Source organism: Schistocerca nitens, chromosome 8 (genome assembly GCF_023898315.1).
Source record: "Schistocerca nitens isolate TAMUIC-IGC-003100 chromosome 8, iqSchNite1.1, whole genome shotgun sequence".
NCBI classification, from domain to species: Eukaryota; Metazoa; Arthropoda; class Insecta; order Orthoptera; family Acrididae; genus Schistocerca; species Schistocerca nitens.
The window spans coordinates 502590446-502612059 of NC_064621.1; the positions used below are offsets into that span (position 1 = coordinate 502590446).

The 21614-nt window shown below is 40.6% G+C and overlaps 1 protein-coding gene across 1 annotated transcript in view; it reads left to right on the forward strand.

The window, feature by feature from the left end:
• The first annotated feature begins 1256 nt into the window (after positions 1-1256).
• Positions 1257-21614, forward strand: part of LOC126199016 (DNA topoisomerase 3-beta-1) — a 138483-nt gene continuing 118125 nt past the window's right edge. Inside the window, exons 1-3 of the mRNA XM_049935704.1 lie at positions 1257-1440; positions 1531-1670; positions 16257-16454. Coding sequence (XP_049791661.1) covers positions 1350-1440; positions 1531-1670; positions 16257-16454 — 429 coding nt within the window. The 5' untranslated portion in view covers positions 1257-1349. The remainder of the gene's footprint in view (positions 1441-1530; positions 1671-16256; positions 16455-21614) is intronic.

A 21614-nucleotide genomic window follows, 5' to 3' on the forward strand; every position in this document is an offset into this window, starting at 1 on the left:
CATCAAGGACATTTCAGCGGCCTAAAAACTGTACAAAATTTCCAAGAAGATGAATAACAGTGATAACTGGTGGAGATTGATTGATTAAGTCTTATAAGGTTGATATGAAATATGAACGCCTGTTAAATTATAACTGAATTACCACACTGAATTCCATCCGTTTTCAGTACCAGTACAAGAATATTCATGTTTATCTCCAAAATTGGATTTCTTTTATTTGAATGATGGTACATTTATTTTGCATCCACTTTTTGGACATAAGACCCATGACATATAGTGAACCAAACGCATAGAAAGAATCGATAATCTCTTGTGACAAGCGATCGACTGCAACATTTCAAGTATCTGACTCACAAATTACATCACTCAGTTATGTTCTAGTTGCAGCATCACGAAATAAACACAATTGGTATCCCAATATTAAAATAAAGCATTCACATAGCACATTAGTTCACTATCAGCGTAACTTAAACCATGTTCATTCACACATCTACAATGACACCACAGTTAGAGGCATACTATAGTTGCATGTGTGAACATCCGGTTTTCAGTGACGTCGCCCAAGAAGCACAACTTTTGCCATGTCACTTATAGTGCAACTCTGTTGTACTTTGTGACACAACTGGGATTCTACCACCACTGAATAGCAACAGCATCATTAGACTGCGTCCATGGTGGCTGTATTTCGAAACACCAGCATTATGTCGTAGTTATCATGGAATAACTACTGCTATACTCCATTCGATTTCAGAGTGTTTTCATTTTTTTACTGTCAAAAAAGTCGAAACAGTGGTATGCAGGTACCCTTTCGCAGCTTCTGGAACTCCAAGAAGAACGACCTGATATTATTGCTCTGTGTGTGTATGTGTGAGGTAGCTCAAGTAACTTCTCTGGACCTGCAGTTAGTTTACTACTTTGCAATAAACGATGCTTGTGACAATATGCTTTGCACCTAGTAGAACAATAAAATGTATCTGTATGGAGTCGTATGACCCTTTAGTTGTTGTTCTTATACGTATCTACTATCCCGAGTACCGTACTTCGTTAGCAATATTTGCAAATGAATGATATATTCCATAAACAGCTTAATAGGTTTTAGGGCGAATATATAAATAAAGTTACTACTTTCCATAACCAAAAAGCGAATTTTATTATAACATTCACTCTTCGATCATAGAGTCTCTATCATCGCTACAGTCATCAATATTAATATTAACTCTGCTGAGAGCTGCGACTGGTAAACATGAACACTGACGGGTAACATCGTTGGCGCAAATGTAAACTGTGCAGCGTTGTGGAGGTGTGTGAAGTTTGTTTATGGTTAGGGGCACTACTGTAAATTAAAAAACATGAAAGTGGCGTTAATGGTAGCAGAAAAGCCTTCTTTGGCTGCGTCATTGGCGAGCATACTAAGTAATGGGAAAAGCAACTCTAGAAGAGGTCTGTATTTCTTCTTTCGATTACTGTTTTGCGGTCGCCTCCAGAACCCAAAAAAAAAAAAACAAGCGTGTGCTGTTTCCTTCTTTTCAGGATCAGAAGCGTGCGCAGTGCACGAGTGGACCGGGCAATTTCAGAACGAGACCGTTCTTTTCCGAATGACATCCGTATGTGGCCACGTTATGACTTTGGACTTCTGTGGAAAGTACAATAACTGGGATCGAGTGGACCCGGTAATGTTGTTTCTGTTTCCTCTTATCCCCTTTTCACTCTGCAGCTATAGTTCCAACTGCGAGAAACATTTGACGACTGTTTTACAGAGCTTTTGTATCTTTACGATCTTATAAACGGAACTGAACTGCTTAGAACAAATCTCTGGGAAGTCAACTTGTGACAGACATCTGTTATTTATAATTGCAGTTAATAGCCCTTACCTCTATAAGTACGCATATATTGCAAAGTTATTAATCAGTGAGCAAGCCCAGATAGCACAGTAAGCCGGTTTCAAACTTGTTTCCAGATGTAAAGTTCAAGTATATAAGCTTGATCAAAGCTGGAACATTCAGGCCTGTTAGTTGGATTCAAGCTTGAAACAAACATCAAAGTTGGCAGAGTTCAAGCTATATTTCAAGCTTTACTTATCAAGTTTGTCTCCAGCTGTATCTACACACGTGGAATACAGCCTGGTATTTACAGCTTGTTTTAAGCTATATAGGTAATTATTAATCTGAGTTTATTGAACCTAATTAATTAAATAAATGTCAGAATGGAAATTGTGTGAAAAAAATTATCAAGACATGTATGTTTAAAATTTTTTATTTTCAAACTTTAAAATTGTTTTATTTTAAAATTTAATTATTCTGAAGCCCCTCCGGCCCCAGCACACAGACCAGAACAGGATCAAATATCGCTGACCTCTGCCGGTATAATGATCCTGTAACAGGCAAAAGAAAATGTTAGCCATACCTAAACATAAAAAATGTAAAAAGTTGAAACTGATCAACCTAAATATAATTTATGCCCCAGATTAGCAAAATAACTTCAAACTCACTGATGTAGTAAGAATCATTAACTAGTATAAACGTCACTGAGTAAGCAGCTGCTTCTAGTGACTTCATTCCAAAGAGTTTTTAAAGTAATTTGAAATAACTTTTAGTTTGAAATTTTTAAAGTAAAGATGACATTTGGGTAATTTTGTGATAACTTCATGAAGAAGCCACAAATCACTATTTCAAACAGTTTCAGGGCCATTTAATCTGAATTATAAAGAAACAATAACTTGAAATCATATACACCTCATACTGTAAGCTTGTAAGGAAACTACTGTTTAGAAAAATGTAGACTGTTGCCCCAACTTTAAGACTTCTTTGACTTGAATTTCTTGAGTATGTTTACTTTGGGCAAGTGTGTCATACTAACGGGAAGAAATTTCATATTACCGCAATTAAAGAGCAGTCAAAGCTATGTAAATAAAAAAGACTGACACCTATGTAGTGACTGGTTCTTGATGTACTTTTTCCTGTTCACCATGTCATTACTATTTGTATTTGCAAAGAAACTTTTCACACTTCACGATTATTCATTCATGGTGTGACACATGCGAGTACATACAAGTAAAAAAATGTAATAGGGCGATGTATATAAAAAGGCAAGATTTTAAAAAGGTAAAATAACATTAAGTTTTAATTTATTGTTGCCACGTACTAGAGAGCTAGTTTAAAATGACCTCTTTTTGCTGAACAACTTGTAATGTCTATTCTTAGCTAGTAATCCATTTCACTTTCATTGAGGCTCAATTTTTCTACATAAAAGAATATGATATTTCTTAACGTTACACAATAATATTTAACATTTGTAATATTAACGTACCACTAGAGAAAAATGCACCAACGTACCTGTAGTACACTATATATCCTCTTCAGACCCAGTGTAGCAGTAAGGCAGGAGACGCCACACACTTAATGAACTATTTTCCAGTATAAAACAAACTTCACAACAGTCAACAATCATTAACGCATGTCACAATGGTAAAATGGCCGTAAACCTAGCAGAGTCAGTGCAAGGCTTATAAACGCTTGTGGCGCTTCCCGTGGATGTCAATGGAAGCTATGCTGTGCGTGCATCTACTGTACAGCCTTCCAGTGAAATTACTGTTTATTTCAAGCTTGGGAAAATTATTTAAATTCAAGCTAAATTTTTACAGCTTGATGTAAACTGTGTAACAGGTTGATTTTTCAATCTTGAATTTTCAACTGAACCTAAACTCAATATCCACCTTGAAATAAGCTTGAGTGCTAGCTGGGAGAGACAGTTTTAGCATTAATAATCACTATTTAGAAGGGGCAGCTACATTATATAGGAAGAGTTAGGCTCATATGTTCAGTAAACTGGATAAAGAGGCATTTGTGTTATATTTCAAGCAGGAACTTATAGGTTTTAACTCTGGTCAGAAGAATGTGGAGGAATGTTGCCCAAGTTCAGGAGAAAGGTGACCAAGCACTGTAGACAGGGTATTTCAGGAGGAATGGTCAATATTCAGAGACCTGACATAAACTATTATTTGAAGCAAAAAAAGTCTAGTAAACATGGACTCCAAAATGCATACCGTAAGACCTATGAGCACTTGTTCACCTTCTCTCCTACTGAACAGGTGCCCATAGCTCTTAAAGATGTGCATTTTATCGTCCATGTTTTCTAGACATTTTTTCTTCTTTTGGGTCATACTACCTTCTCGCAAAATATGAAAAGTAAAACGCTTGCAATAGAAAATATTTGTTTCATAGACTCGAAGATCGAAGAAGTGCCCATAGCTCTTATAGTATAAATTGTAGACCCACATTGACTAGATTTTTTGCTTTAAATGTTCATTTCTGTCATATCCATGAATATTGTACATTCCTCCTGAGAGATACTGTTTGATATGTATCTAGTACATTACATGCAGACTCTGTATAGAAATGGTTACATAATACAAGTAAAACAAATCAGAGGACTCTACATACAGAGATGAAAAATCAAATGCATTTTGTTGTCAAAAGTGCAATGTGTGACACCCTCAAAAGCGAGCCTAGTAGAATGTTATTGAAAGACATCTCACAAAATCCGAAGAACAGTTAAGTTTATTGCAGTCAAATACTCATGTAATTTTTAACAGTCAGAACGGTTTGTAGTGTTACACAGTTTTCAATTGCAGATAGGTCCTTTGTCGTCCATCATTGTGTGAGAACATGATGGAAGTCAGTATTTATGCCAGCCTCCTAGTGGATGACTTCTATTAAGAACCCAACATAAATATTGAGTTCCCACAAGTTGTGACTCAGCCAAGCTTCTAATAGGAGACCAGTAGCCTATAAATATTGAGTCCTCACTTGTAACAACATAGCATCTGCCAAGAGGTATCTGTCAGTTACTGAAAAACAGTTTTAGCCAGTAAAGAACTTGGATGAGCATTTGACTGTAATAAACTTTACTGTTCAAAAGTAATGCGCTTACTGCTTCTCACTGCCAGTAACATGGCAACCGTGAACAAACCGAAAGATATTGTTGCCATATGTAAAGGCTTTGAGTGGCAAGGTAGTTAGTGTTTAGGCATTCGTGAAAGAGGCAGGAAGTGACATTTAAGGTGGGAAAGCAGAAACAGGAATACTGAACTTCATTTTAAGTGGTCCTATATGAAATCAGATCCAGGAGTACTGTCCCTCATCCTCAACAACAAAGGAGACATATTTCCACTGATAATGTAATTATATGCAAACACCTACAAATGAAAGCACATTTTTGGATTCCTTGCCTCAATCAGTAAAAACAGAACTCTTATAGGATAGCTCTGTTGTTCATCTGTCTGTCCAATTGTTAAAGACTCTTTTTCTCAGGATGAGGTTGACATATCAAGTAGAAATTTATGTCACTTACAGAGCTCTACAGTCCCTTGGTGGTGCAATAAACTGAAGCTTCTAAGTCAATGCAATCAAAATATATGGTCATTTACGTCGCATGCCTTGAGACTCACAAACTCCTTCATCAGAACCTACAGAGTACTTCCTGTTGGCCTAGAATAATGAAATTTGGCAAAAAGAAGGCTTTCATAGTAGAACCGAAAGAAAAAATCCAAAACTGTAAATTTGTAATTATATCACATCGCATTTTTTTTTTTTTGTCATTTAGGGTTGGACTCTCTAGCTGTTCGTTTATCTGTTAAGACCCCTTTTTCTCAGGAACGGATAGACATATCAAGTTGAAATTTATGTAACATTCTAAGATCTATAGGCCTATAGGTGGTTTAATAAATGTAAGCTTCTAAGTCATTGCAGCAAAAGCTACAGCCATTTAGGCCACATATTTTGATTCTTGCAACATCACTCATCCAAACATGTAGGGTACTTCCCATTGGCCTAGAATCATGAAATTTGGCAAGAAGCAAGGTTTCATACTACAACCAAAGGAAAAACTACAGGAACTTTAAATTTGTAGTTATATCACACAGATTTTTTTTTTTTTTTTTTTGTCATTTGTTATTCAACGCCAAACTTGAAGTTGAAACAGTCTGTAGTTCTGCATTCAGGGTGACTGGGTTGCAATGGTGAAAGTCAAACATAAGGCAAGAAATAATGTTATTGTTCATACGACTCTTTATGAAAGTTATCCATCATCAGACATCCACGAGTGATTACTGCACGTAGATATGGCATCTCAAGTTGCATGTAAAACAAATATTCACAGAGTAGTCTGTGAGTGTTTGTTTCATGTACAACTTGAAATGTCATGGCTGCTTGCCGTAATGACTTTTGGATATCTGTTGATGGGTAAATTCCAAACCAAATCTCATGAGCAATAAAGTCATTCCTTGCCTTATGTTTGACTTTTAGCTTTGGGACCCAGTCGTTTTGACTGTAGAATACTGATTATTATAATAAGAATTGTCTGCCTCCTGCATGGTTTTAAATGTCACATTTATGTTACTGAATTAACCATTTTCAAAAATGTGAGATGAGAATGTCTGGGACTGACATCTTGCCTCCCACAGTTCAGTGAGTACATGCTTGGCTACCACAGGGTCCAGCCTTTGCAGCACTACTTTCTCTTTCTGTGCTGCAAACCTACACTTCAACTATCTCTTCTCTCCTCTGACTTTCCGTTGGATGGTCTGTTTGGTGCAGACGCTGCTTGGATTTGTTTCATGATTTTGGTCTTGATTTCCAGTTTCGCTCCCAGTGCAGTCTTTACCTTCTACTAATGATTATATGGTCACAATTATTGGGTTTCACCTAACGTCTTTTCCAAATTTTACAGAAGTGCGTGTTGTGCAGGGAAGGTCACCTGCTGTGGTGTATGCTCCGCCTCTCTGCCCTTCTGCCCTGGCACCCTTCCTTCTTGTTGGTATAGTTCAATCAAAACCCTGCATGTCTGCAGAGATTTTGGTTGTCCGTTGCATGGAAACATTCCTTGTGCCCCTGGCTCCATCTCTGTAAACTGAAAAGAGCTCCATCCCCACTGCTTCCCAGATTGCTCCATTCTTAAGCTTGGGTGGCGCAGTGGTTAGCACACTAGACTCGCATTCGGGAGGACGACGGTTCAATCCTGTCTCCAGCCATCCTGATTTAGGTTTTCCGTGATTTCCCTAAATCGTTTCAGGCAAATGCCGGGATGGTTCCTTTGAAAGGGCACGGCCAATTTCCTTCCCCATCCTTCCCTAACACAAGCTTGCACTCCGTCTCTAATGACCTCGTTGCCGACGGGACGTTAAACAACACTAACCTAACCTAACCTCTTAAGCTTGAGTTGAAAGTCCAGGTGCATAAGACCTTGGGCAAGCTCACATAACAAGAGGCCAGAAAAAAGTATGAGTGTTTTAATCCCTTACAGATGACAGTCTTATGCTACAGTTGCAACATCGTCGCCTTCTCTGTCGATGGTGCCTTCCTCTATTGGGCCTCTTACAATGAGTCCTCTGATCCACCCACTAATGCCGCTGCCCCCCCCCCTCCCCTCTGCCCCCCGCTCCATCCCCCACCGGGAGGCTGGGGGACCATTTGGGACTATCCCTCCACGGTTGCTGCTGATCCACAGTCAGGTGCCACTCAGTGGCTGAAGGAACCAAAGACTGTTGGCTGTCGAACTTCTCGTTCTTCCTCTATCCCTGAAAACAATTCAGGGACACCCCCTTCCCAGTTGTTGTCTTTGAAGGAGGAGGAGGGCAAGGAGGACACTCTGGTCCTCCAGTTGAATTGTAACAGATTTTTCCACACTTGGCCGAGCTACAGCAGCTTTTAAGTACTTACCCTGCATTGTGTATTGGCGTCCCAGAAATGTGGTTTGCAGCAGCTTGGATCCGAGCCCTTTGTGGCCGCCAAGGTTATTTTAAGAATCATACTATGGTATCAGGTGGAGTTTGTATGTATGTTCTGGACTGTATATATAGTGACCTTGTGCCTTTTGATATATCTTTGGAGGCTGTGGCTGTTCAGATAAGGGCACATCTGTAATCTACCTACCTCCCGATGATGTCCTGTCCCAGGATGTACTGTCTGTATTACTTTCTCAGCTCCCCCATCCCTTTCCTAGTCTTAGATGACTTAATTGCTCATAACCCTTGTGAGACAGCTCAATCTTTGCCTCTTGAGCTCTGGTGCCCCCACACACTTCAGTGTGGCACACACAACTCATTCAGCTATTGATTCTCCTTTTGCAGCCGTGGTCTTCTGCCATCTATCTACTGGAGATTCCACAAAGACCTATAAGGTAGGGACCACTTCCTGATCTTCCTGTCCCTCTCTCAGTGTTGCTTGCCCAGTTGGGTTCTCCGTAATGCTGACTGGATGGGTTCACCTCTGCTGTCGTCCTTAGCTCTTCACCGCAAGGCAGTATCAATGCAGCTCTTCAGTATAGAATGACAGCCATTCTTTTGGCAGCCATTCAAGCCATCCCCTCTTCCTTGGGACCCCTGTTGAAAGACAGTACCCTGGTGGACCCCGGAGATCACTACGGCTATTAGAGATTGTAGGCGGGCTCTGACACCAGAAGCAGGACCCTTCACTGTAGCACCTCATTGCCTTTAAATGGCTCTGTGCCACTGTCCGCTACCTCATAAAACGACAAAAGCAAGAATCCTGGGAACTGTATGATTCCACCATTGGGTCATGTACCTCTCCGTCACAGGTGTGGACAAACATGAGACGTCTCTGTGGCTTCCAGTTCCCTGCAGGTATACCAAGTATTTCCTTAGCTGGAGCTGTTTGTACTGATTGAGAAGCAGTTGCCAAACACTTTTCTGAGCATTATGCTCACTTATCTGTGTCTGATAACTACAACCCCACCTTTCGGCTCATGAAATAGTGAGTGGAGGGAATTTGCTTATCTTTTACTACCTGTTACCTGAAGCCATAATATACTCCATTTGGTGAATGAGTACACTCCAGTGCCTCAGCCCATTGCCCGGATATGGCCTTAGGGCCAGACCGTATCCACAAACAAATGCTGAAACATCTCTCAGTGGATTGTCAGTGTCATGTCTTTGCCCTCTTTAATCGGACCTGGAATGAGGGTGAGTTCCCATTTCAGTGGCGAGAAGTGCGATAGTTCTGGTACTGAAAGTGGGTAAGAATGCCCCGGAGATGGACAGTTATTGCCCAGTCAGTCTTAACAACGTTCCCTGTAATGTATGATGAATAAGTGGCTGTGTTGGCTCCTTGAGTCTTGGGGCCTTTTAGCTGCCTCTTAGGGAGGTACTCACAAATGTTGCCCCACTGCTGATAATTTGTTTCACGTGGCGTCCACTATCCTTTGCATATTGTCAGCACGTCACTGTTGTCTTTTTCAACCTCCAGAAGGCTTATGACATGACATGGCGTCACCACATCCTTTCTACATTTCATGAGTGGCGTCTCTGGGATCCACTCCTGATTTTTGTCAAGACTTTCTTGTTATGCTGTATGTTCCAGGTTCAAGCGAATGCTTCATTCAGTACCTCTCATATTCAAGAGAATGGGATCCTGCAGGGCTCTGTACTGAATGCCCCTCTCTTTCTGGCGGTCATCAATGGTCTAGCTGTGGCTGTGGGGTCTTTGGTATCATGCTCCTTATATGCTGGCGATTTTTGCTTTTATTATTGTCCCTCCAGGATGGGTGTTGCTGAGCATTGCCTACAGGACGCCATATGAAAGGCACAGCCAAGGGCTCTCACCCATGGCTTTCCGTTTTCAGCCGCCAAAGACTCATGAACTTCCATCACCGTCGTACTGCCCACCCACACCCCGAGCTTTATGTAGCTGATAAATCACTTCTTATAGTTGAGATGCACTGCTTTTTAGGACTGGTCTTCAATTCCTGGCTGACATGACTTCCCCACCTTCGCCAACTTAAATGAAAGTGCTGGCGCACCTTAATACATTTTGCTGCCTCAGTAACACTAGCTGAAGTGCATATTTCTCTACCCTTTTGTGGCTCTACAAAGCTCTGATTCTGTCCCATCTTGATTGTGAGAGTCTTGCAGTGGTTCAGCATCACCCTCAGCGTTGTGGATACTGGACCCTGTTCATCATTGTGGGGTCTGACTTGTTACAGGAGCCTTCTGAACTAGCCCTCTGAACAGCCAACTAGACAAGGCTGGAGTCCTTCCATTACCTACCAGGCACTTACAGCAGCTGCTGAATTATGCTACATGCATATGTAGCTTCCCTGAACAACCCAACAACTGTATCCTTTTACCTGGAAGGGAACTCCACCTCCCACAACAGCAACCCAGAACTGTGTTTACAATTGGTGCACAACTACAGTGTCTCTGTTCGGAACTGAAACTTCCTCCACTGTCACCTCTGGTCAGGGAGACATTGCATCTGCCCCATGGCTTGTGTTTCAACCTTGGCTTTGACTCAAAATATTCTTTGGTCCAGAAGATTCCACTGACCCCATGATTTTTCACCACCTGTTCTTGGCTGCCCTTGAGACATATCTTCCTCTTTACCATGCGATGCAATTCGCGCACGGACACATGCTCTCTGGGTTTTTAAACATTATCCTATGATGGCAAACTTCATTCATTATAAACAGATGCATGCAAAGTGTCATAGCATTCTTCAGGATAGCAAAAGAGCTAGCTGGATTTCACTCGCTATTTCTTTTAACAATTCCATCCTTTCCTCTGTTGTGTGGGCCAACATCTGACGGCTCCCTGGGACCAAGATCCATTCCCCAATTTCCGGCCTGACAGTAGCGGACAATGTTATCATGGACCCTATTGCTATCTGCAACACCTTGGGCCACCATTTTGTGGAAGTTTCAAGCTCTTCCCACTATCACCCTGCCTTCCTCCATCGGAAATGAGTGGAGGCTGCTCGTGTGATACCCTTCCCTTCTCTGAATCATGAGTGCTACAATGCCACATTTACTATGAGAGAGCTAGATCATCACGATCCTCCGCCCTAGGGCCAAATGCCATTCACATTCAGATGTTGCAGCACCTTTCTCTTGTGGGCAAACAAGTTCTGCTTAAGACATACAACCGCATCTGGGCAGAGGGCACATTTCACGGACACTGGCATAAAGCCACTGCCATACCCATACCTAAGCCCAGTAAGGACAAAAACCTTCCTTCTAGATACCGCCCCAACTCTCTTACCAGCTGCGTTTGCAAGGTTATGGAACGTATGATTCATGCCCCACTGGTGTGGTGGCTCAAGTCTTGCAATTTACTGACGAAAGCGCAGTGTGGATTTCGAGTGTGGCATTCTGCAGTTGACCATCTCGTTACTTTGTCCACCATGTCATGAATGGTTTTCTGTGGAATCACAGACTGTGGCCGTGTTTTTTGATTTAGAGAAGGCCTGCAACATCTGCTCGAGAACTGGTGTTTTCCATACACTTTACACATGGGGCTTCTGTAGCTGCCTGCCTGTCCTGTTTCCTTCAGGAATTTTTAAAATATCAAGTTTTCTGCCTTGTTGGACATCTTTATCCAGCAAAACAGTGTGCCTCAGGGTTCTGTCCAGAGTGTCGTCCTCTTTGCCATCACCATTAACCCTATAATGACCTGTCTTCCACCGGGCATCTCCGGCTGCCTTTTTGTTGATGATTTTGCCATCTATTGCAGTTCTCCACGGACCTGTCTCACTGAGTGGCATATTCAACAATGTCTTGATCGTCTTTACTCCTGGAGCATTTACAATAGCTTTCGCTTTTCCACTGACAAAACCATCTGTATGAATTTCTGGCAACACAAGTGGTTTTTCCCACCATTATTACGTCTTGGGCCTGTTGCCCTTCCATTCATTGAAACTACAAAATTCCTGGGGTTCATGCTTGATAGGAAATTCTCTTGGTCCTCCCATGTGTCTTACCTGGCAGCCCACTGTATGCAGTTCCTCAATGTCCTACATGTCCTCAATATACTTCCTGGGGTGCTGATCGAACCACCCTCCTCCATTTGTACTGGTCCCTTGTCTGTTCGAAACTCGACTATGGGTGCTTTGTTTATGCGTCTGCACGTCCATCCATCTTACGGTGTCTCAACACTATCCACCATCATGGCAACTGTTTGGCCACGGGCGCCTTTTACACTAGCATGGTTGAGAGCCTGTATGCAGAAGCTGCTGAACTACCACTGTCTTAATGCCATGACTTTCTCCTCTGCAGGTATGCATGCCATTTGTCTGACATTCGTGGCCACCCATCCTATGCCCCCTTCTTTGACGATTCCTCTGATCATCAGTATGGGGTGCATAGAAAACTCATTGTATTTTTAGTTTTAAAACTTATTCTTCTCAGTATTTCTTTATTATTATTATTATTATTATTATTATTATTATTGTCCTTTTTTCTCAGACGTTAAGTCTGGTTAAAAATGAAAAGTGACGCGGACCTTGATCAGGCGTCACTTCCTTTTAACTGTATGGTATGTGTTATATTGCATTTAGGAACTTTCGGGTAATTGAACATGTATCAATAATTACTGATTTCTGTAGTTGTATATATACGTTTGGATGTAGCTCTATTGCATTGATGTACTGGTGGATATTGTGTGGTATGACTCCTGTAGTTGATAGTATAATTGGTATGATGTCAACTTTATCCTGATGCCACATGTCTTTGACTTCCTCAGCCAGTTGGATGTATTTTTCAATTTTTTTCTCCTGTTTTCTTTTGTATATTTGTTGTATTGGGTATGGATATTTCGATTAGTTGTGTTAATTTCTTCTTTTTATTGGTGAGTATGATGTCAGGTTTGTTATGTGGCGTTGTTTTATCTGTTATAATGGTTCTGTTCCAGTATAATTTGAATTCATCATTCTCCAGTACACTTTGTGGTGCATACTTGTATGTGGGAACGTGTTGTTTTATAAGTTTATGTTGTAAGGCAAGCTGTTGATGTATTATTTTTGCTACATTGTCATGTCTTCTGGGGTATTCTGTATTTGCTAGTATTGTACATCCGCTTGTGATGTGATCTACTGTTTCTATTTGTTGTTTACAAAGTCTGCATTTATCTGTTGTGGTATTGGGATCTTTAATAAAATGCTTGCTGTAATACCTGGTGTTTATTGTTTGATCCTGTATTGCAATCATGAATCCTTCTGTCTCACTGTATATATTGCCTTTTCGTAGCCATGTGTTGGATGCGTCTTGATCGATGTGGGGCTGTGTTAGATGATACGGGTGCTTGCCATGAAGTGTTTTCTTTTTCCAATTTACTTTCTTCGTATCTGTTGATGTTATGTGGTCTAACGGGTTGTAGAGGTGGTTATGAAATTGTAGTGGTGTAGCCGATGTATTTATATGAGTGATTGCTTTGTGTATTTTGCTAGTTTCTGCTCGTTCTATAAAGAATTTTCTTAAATTGTCTACCTGTCCATAATGTAGGTTTTTTATATCGATAAATCCCCTTCCTCCTTCCTTTCTGCTTAATGTGAATCTTTCTGTTGCTGAATGTATGTGATGTATTCTATATTTATGGCATTGTGATCGTGTAAGTGTATTGAGTGCTTCTAGGTCTGTGTTACTCCATTTCACTACTCCAAATGAGTAGGTCAGTATTGGTATGGCATAAGTATTTATAGCTTTCGCCTTGTTTCTTGCTGTCAATTCTGTTTTCAGTATTTTTGTTAGTCTTTGTCTATATTTTTCTTTTAGTTCTTCTTTAATATTTGTATTATCTATTCCTATTTTTTGTCTGTATCCTAGATATTTATAGGCATCCGTTTTTTCCATCGCTTCTATGCAGTCGCTGTGGTTATCCAATATGTAATCTTCTTGTTTAGTGTGTTTTCCCTTGACTATGCTATTTTTCTTACATTTGTCTGTTCCAAACGCCATACTTATATCATTGCTGAATACTTCTGTTATCTTTAGTAATTGGTTGAGTTGTTGATTTGTTGCTGCCAGTAGTTTTAGATCATCCATGTATAGCAAATGTGTGATTTTGTGTGGGTATGTTCCAGTAATATTGTATCCATAATTTGTATTATTTAGCATGTTGGATAGTGGGTTCAGAGCAAGGCAGAACCAGAAAGGACTTAATGAGTCTCCTTGGTATATTCCACGCTTAATCTGTATTGGCTGTGATGTGATATTATCTGAATTTGTTTGGATATTAAGTGTGGTTTTCCAGTTTTTCATTACTATGTTTAGGAACTGTATCAATTTAGGATCTACTTTGTATATTTCCAATATTTGTAGTAACCATGAGTGGGGTACACTATCAAAAGCTTTTTGGTAATCAATGTATGCGTAGTGTAGAGACCGTTGTTTAGTTTTAGCTTGATATGTCACCTCTGCACATCCTCTTTACATCACCTCTTTACATCCCCGCGCTCCTTTGCAGCAGCCTTTTTGTTCTTCATTTATAATTTTGTTCTGTGTTGTATGTGTCATTAATTTCTGTGTAATGACTGAAGTTAATATTTTGTATATTGTTGGTAGGCATGTTATGGGGCGATATTTAGCTGGGTTTGCTGTGTCTGCTTGATCTTTAGGTTTCAGATAAGTTATTCCATGTGTAAGTGTATCAGGGAATATGTATGGGTCTGCAATGTAACTGTTAAATAATTTAGTTAGATGTGAATGTGTTGAAGTGAACTTCTTTAGCCAGAAATTTGCTATTTTATCATTTCCAGGGGCTTTCCAATTGTGCGTAGAATTAATTGCTCGGGTGACTTCATGTTGCAAAATTATCACTTCAGGCATTTGTGGTATCATCTTGTATGTATCTGTTTCTGCTTGTATCCACCGTGCATGCCTGTTATGTTGTACCGGGTTTGACCATATGCTGCTCCAGAAGTGTTCCATGTCTCTTATGTTTGGTGGATTGTCTATTTTTATGTGTGTGTTATCTATTGTTTGGTAAAATTTCTTTTGGTTTGTGTTGAATGTTTGGTTTTGTTTCCTTCTATTTTCACTTTTTTTGTATCTTCTAAGTCGTTTCGCCAAAGCTTGTAATTTTTGCTTCTTTTCATCTAATTGCTCTATTGCTTCTTGTTGTGAGATTTTACCTAACCTTTTTCGTTTTTTGTCTGATATTTTATTTCTTATAAATTGTGTTAACTGTCCAATGTCTTTTCTCAGTTTTTCTATTCTGATCTGTAGCCTGTGTTGCCATGCTGGTTTTGTGGGTTTCTTCTGTGTGTTGGTTGGTTCTGATATCTGCCTAGTGTGTATATTTAGTGTAGTGAGTGCTCCTACATAAACCAGTAGTTGTAACTCTTCCATAGTTGTGTATTCATTTATTTTGTTGTGTATGATTGTGTTGATAGTTTTTATTGTTGTTTCGACTTGTGGGCTATTTGGTGGTCTATGCAAGAATGGTCTAATGTCTGTATTTGTGTCTTTGTATTCTATATATGTCAACTGAAATTTTTCTTCTATATCTAACATGTGTGTCACTTCGTGTTCTATTTGTGCTTGTGCTGGTGGCTGTCTTAAAATTTCATTTTCCTCTGATTGTTTAATTGATGCGTGTTGTTCTTTGTTTGTTTGCTCTGGGATGTTTGAGTCCATTACTGTATTTTCTTCTTCTTCTAATTGCACATTATTTTGTTCCAGTATTTGTTGTACTTGTTGTTTGATGTTTTCTAATTCTGACTGGGGTATCCTGTTATTTTTTATTATTACACGAATCTGATCAGCTAGACGTTGGTCTGTTAAAAATTTTAATTCTGGGTATCTGGTAATAAATGTTGTGTATACTTGTGATCTGTATCCAGTTGTGTTGGTTCCTAGGTTTGTTGCTTGGTAATAACAGAACATGACGTGTCGATTAACTTCATCTGACCATCTCATCCTCTGTCTTTGTTTTCCTTCTAGGGTGGTTGCAGGAAGCATATCCTGCAAAACACCTCTATTTGGATTTAAATCATTTTCCAGTTGGCTAGCAGTGTCATTACCATTGTGGGCGGGCATAGGGTTCAAGCGCCGTCCCCGACCATGACGGCGCTTGTCCGAGGCTTCTTTAGTTCTGTCCTGAACCAAGTAATCACACTAAAAGGGGGGTTAGCCCTATTAGTGGTTTGTTCTTTTCGTCGCCTTTTACGACTGGCAGAACATACCGGAGGCCTATTCTTTTCCCGGGCCTCCACGGGGTTTATTATTATTATTATTATTATTATTATTATTATTTATTATGCTTTGTACATCATACACATATTATTATTATTATTATTATTATTATTATTATTATTATTATTATTATTATGCTTTGTACATCATACACATAATATTTAATTTTCCAGCATGCATATGTTATTTATGATTCCCCTATGCTTTATAATTACTAAACCAAAAACTTGTATTGATATTTTTTTAAAGTATGGAATCATTTAGTTACTGATTTGCAGGTTGAGTTATTTTCATGCCCTACTGAGAAGAAAGAAGCAACACCAAAATTAAAGATGCCAGCATTTCTGGCACATGAAGCTAAGGGATGTGACTACCTCATCTTGTGGCTAGATTGTGATAAAGAAGGTGAAAATATATGTTTTGAAGTGATTTCAGCTGTGCAGAACTCAATGAAAAGAAGTATTCATAATCCTGATGTAAGTATGATATTTTACGCTTTCTTACACATTAAGAATTTGCAAATAAAATAGCTCACAAATGTGTGTATCATGTTTGGGTAAATATCAGGATGAAGTTTTCTGTGCAACATGTAAATCTACTCTATCTTAATTGTTTCCTAAATGATGAGATATGTGTATAGGGGGAAATCACAGTAGTCCCACTTTCTTCTTCTTCTTCTTCTTCTTCTTCCTTTTTTTAGGCCTAGGATAGTGGGATTCTTTGCCATAGAAACTTCAAACATGTCATAATTGTGAAACTTCCTGGCAGATTAAAACTGTGTGCCTGACCGAGACTCGAACTCGGGACCTTTGCCTTTCGCGGGCAAGTGCTCTACCATGTGAGCTACCGAAGCACGACTCATGCCCAGTACTCACAGCTCTACTTCTGCCAGTATCTCGTCTCCTACCTTCCAAACTTTACAGAAGCTCTCCTGCGAACCTTGCAGAATTAGCACTCCTGAAAGAAAGGATACTGGGGGATGGGGGATGTTTCCAGAATGAGATTTTCACTCTGCAGTGGAGTGTGCACTGATATGAAACTTCCTGGCAGATTAAAACTCGAACTCGGGACCTTTGCCTTTCGCGGGCAAGTGCTCTACCATCTGAGCTACCGAAGCACGACTCACGCCCGGTACTCACAGCTCTACTTCTGCCAGTATCTCGTCTCCTACCTTCCAAACTTTACAGAAGCTCTCCTGCGAACCTCCCAGGCTGTGGCTAAGCCATGTCTCCGCAGTATCCTTTCTTTCAGGAGTGCTAGTTCTGCAAGGTTCGCAGGAGAGCTTCTGTAAAGTTTGGAAGGTAGGAGACGAGATACTGGCAGAAGTAGAGCTGTGAGTACCGGGCATGAGTCGTGCTTCGGTAGCTCAGATGGTAGAGCACTTGCCTGCGAAAGGCAAAGGTCCCGAGTTCGAGTCTCGGTCGGGCACACAGTTTTAATCTGCCAGGAAGTTTCATATCAGCGCACACTCCGCTGCAGAGTGAAAATCTCATTCTGGATGTCATAATTGTTTTTGGCAGCTTGACTGTTTAGCTGTAAGAATTGAACCCTGTAGAACAACACTTTTTTTGTTTTCTCCTTCCAGTTACATAAATCAACAGATCTGATTATGTGGCCAGTATGAGGACATACAATCCACACATTCCCTGTAATTCTATTTTCACTGTTAAATTCATACATCTGATTTTTATCATAGTTTAAGTATTTGTGGTAAGGTATTACAGCACATTCTCCAGATTTGCTAGTTACTATTTTGTTAGTGCACACCCTTTGCTAAAGTGATTTCCTCTGGTAAAACCTAACAAAAGACTTTGTTCATAAATCAAAACAGATTGAATGGTATTAGTGAAAGCTTAATTTTGTCCTAAGGGCATTTATGCCTTTATCTTCTAAACAAATTATTCTATGAAAATCAAGTAGTTTTGAGATAACACATTTGTAATACATTCTGTGCAACTGCCAGAGTTGTAATTTCTTGGTTTTTAGTATCTATTTGATCACAACACTTAAAATTAGGTTTGGCAACATGGGGAATACTCATGAAGACCTATTTGGAATAGGGAGATGACGCATGTAGCCAATTTGTATCCATACTCCTAATTGTTACTCTGACCTGTGAACCACAGAACATCAGCACCTGGTATTAATAGTAGGACCGAGTGCACCAAACCAAAGCTACAAAAGTTAATGATAGGAGGATATATGCCATTTATGTCAGTTGATTTGATGATTACCATCAAATGGTGTTATTTAGGGAAAAAATGGATTTTTAACCACTCATAAAACCACAGAAATACTTTATGTGGACAAGACTAACAGGAAAGTGAGCAAACATATCCGGAAACTACAATGTAGTGTAATTTACTAATAAACTATTGGTGCAGTTGGGTGCTCTTCACTTGCTCAGATGTATAAGTGCTGAAGACTGTGAAAGATATAAATATTTATTTTTCATGTCCTGGTCCTGTGCTTTCTAAGTGCTCGTGCTCTTTGCAGAGGTGTTAATGGATGAAAGATTTCAGTAGCAAATCTTCATCTGACTCTGGGAATAAAATTTGTAGAAATCTGTGGAACAAAGAGATGGCAAACTGGCAGAAGGAGGTTCTCTGATGACAAGCATGCTTTTATTGATTAAGACATATTTTCCCAATGATACAATAAATGAACAATTGAAGAAAGCTCTTATAATGCATAGAAATGTAGTTAACTCATAACAGAAAATGTGTCTGTTGTAACTAAGTAGTACATGAGACTGATCCAGTGTAACCCAAATATGGCTTTATTCATGAAGCACTCAACTACAAGGGAATACGGGCTCCTGTGAATCTCCATGTAACAATACACAGTTCATTTATGTGAATGGCACCCTGGAAAGACACACGAGAGAGGCCAACTAGCACGCGCGCGCACACTCACACAACCACACACACACACTAGTTGTGGGATATAACACACCTTTGCCCTGTGCGAAGTGGACACCCAGGCAACGGAGGAGCTGCCGGCATTGTGGCGAGAGACAAATTAATCAGGTCTGGAGTGACAGCAGTCAGTGCTGATGGAGGGGCAGAATAATGTGCTGGTTGGGCACCAGAGCATACGGCCGGAGTGTGTGGGGACACGGGCTCATCTGAGGGCAGTGGGCCCGTGTGGTGCCTGATGACAGCACCAGAGCGGAGGATGCCATCACCATCTCAACATCATGATCAGCAGGGAGGTCCCAGTATGGGGGCAGTGTGGCTGGACGCTGGTGACAATGGTTGATTTAATGAGGGAAGGGGGATAGTGGAGGTGGCCCATCTGGAACAGCAGGCCTTAGCAATGGACCCGAGGCCAGAGGTGGATTGGCACTGAGTGCTGGGAGGCTGGAACTCATATACGCCACATTTAGAGAAGGCAGCCAATTGGACGGGGCAGTGATGGGCTTGAGGTGGAGGGTAGTGGGTCGGGCTGTGGCAACAGGGGCCACACACATGAACTAGTGGTTTCTGGCAGCAATATTGGTGCAGCTGATCCAGGTGGCATGCCGCCAGCCCTTTGGCCATACAGATGGCTTCCCCAGCAGCAAACAACAGTAGCCAGTATCCACTTGGGCTGGCGACCAAACCCTTGCTTCCACATCACCAATCCCAGTGTGAAGCAGCCGTACGAACCAAACCATTGCAGGTACGGCGCAGGCCTCAGAAGGTGGTGCAGCGTGTGTGGCTGCCGTATGTTAAGCAACTCAGTTGGGCTCCTCTTCCCCCATGGGCATGAAGCAATAGTGCTCAGAAAATGGAGAAGGGCGTCTTCTGGCAAAGACTCCACAACAAACTTTTTCATTTGGGACTTTAACCCTTTTAATGCCAAATACGATCTAATCAGATTGCGCGGTACGCACGAAAAGTGCCATGTACTATCTAATTGTATTGCCGTTTTCATGCACTTTTCTTTCAAACTAAGGCACAGATCGTGGTATATCGATGTCGTCTAAAGATAGTCATCAGATACTTAGTTTCGATTGTCAATGCCAATAATCAATATTTTCGAGTTCCAAACACAAGGTTGTTTTTCGTTCATTTCAAAGGTACAATGGCGCTGCCAAGGAAGAAGTCTTGTTTGAGTGCGATGTATACCATGGAAGAAGTGAAAGTGAGAACGATTTTGCAGGTTTTTCAGGCAGTAGATCGATCTATGAGTGGTCTAGTGGTGATATCTCATCATGTGAGTTATCAATAGCCGAATCTGCACCCAGAAGCGATGAAGACGATGTTGAAGAATTGACTGCAGCCAGCAACACGTTTGTTAAAAGTGGAACTGATGAGTTGGACAATCCTGCTCCTCACTGCTTCACATTTTCGGAATTACTAGGCCCCAAACATGTACCAAAAAATGCTACGCTAATTGATTTTTTAAAATTGTTTTTATTTTCAGTGCAACTGTTTACGATAATGGAAACGGAAACAAACAGATATACTTGGCAATTTCTCGAAGCAAACGTAAACTTATCAGTGAACTCTCATGTGAGAAAGTGGTATCCTACCTCAGTGCTGGAAATGAGGGTTTTTGTGGCAGTAATACTAAATATGGGATTCGTAAAGAAACCAACAATTTTTAGTTACTGGTCCACAGACGAAAATATGGCAACTCCACCGTTTTCCCGAATGTTTTCGCGAAATAGATTTCAGTTGCTCGTAAAATTTTTCCACTTGACAGACAATACAAAATTGTACCCTCCTGGGCATCCAGCATATGACCCCACTGCAAAGTTTGATATTATGCTGAATATTGCCAATAATGTGTTTCATCACCATTATACGCCTCATCAGCAGCTGAGTGTTGACTAAAGTCTTGTTGGCTCTAAAACTAATTCTCAACTTGTCCAGTATCTCCCTAATAAACATCACCACAGATCGGGTGTAAAGTTCTGGATGCTGTGTGATTCTGTGGTGAACTACTACTGCCTTGCATTTTATGTGCACCGTGGAGCAAGGTGTGAAGCTGACAGAATGGAGGTAAAAGAGCACGGATTAGGCTAGTAGTTAATACAAATTACTTGCTCTTGGTAATTACAGGAACAAGGGGTACCACATTTTCTGTGACAATTTTTTCACGTCAATCCCAGTAGTTGAAAAACTGTATTCCATGGGAACCTTCCTCACTGGCACAATACGGAGGAACAGAAAATTTCTCCCACCTAATCTTCTTTCCAAATTTGACATTGGGCAGGTCAAGTTCTTTAGAAAGGCCTTGTGCTTCTTTGTGGCTTCAGGGAAAAGAAGTCACAGAAAAATCCAGTTATGTTGATCAGTTCCTCCTGTACTGAAACAGTGTCAGAGAGAAGTATTCGCAAACGACAATGTTTGAAGAAACCTGCTGTCATATTTCAATATAATAAATACGTGGGTGGGATTGATTCCTCAGATATGATGACATTCTGTTATCTGGATGCACTTTGGAGAATGTAAGGAAACTGGGAATATGTATCCACAACCAAGAGCCAAAAGGAATTCAAGAAGGGACCTGCAAAATGTTCATGAATGTGTTCCCATGGCTGATGTGAAGTAGACCAGAGGAACAGAGACATCCTAGGAGCTGCTTGTTGTCAGGCACACAGGTCACAAGCCACTACAAAATGGACAATTTCACCATCGATCCCT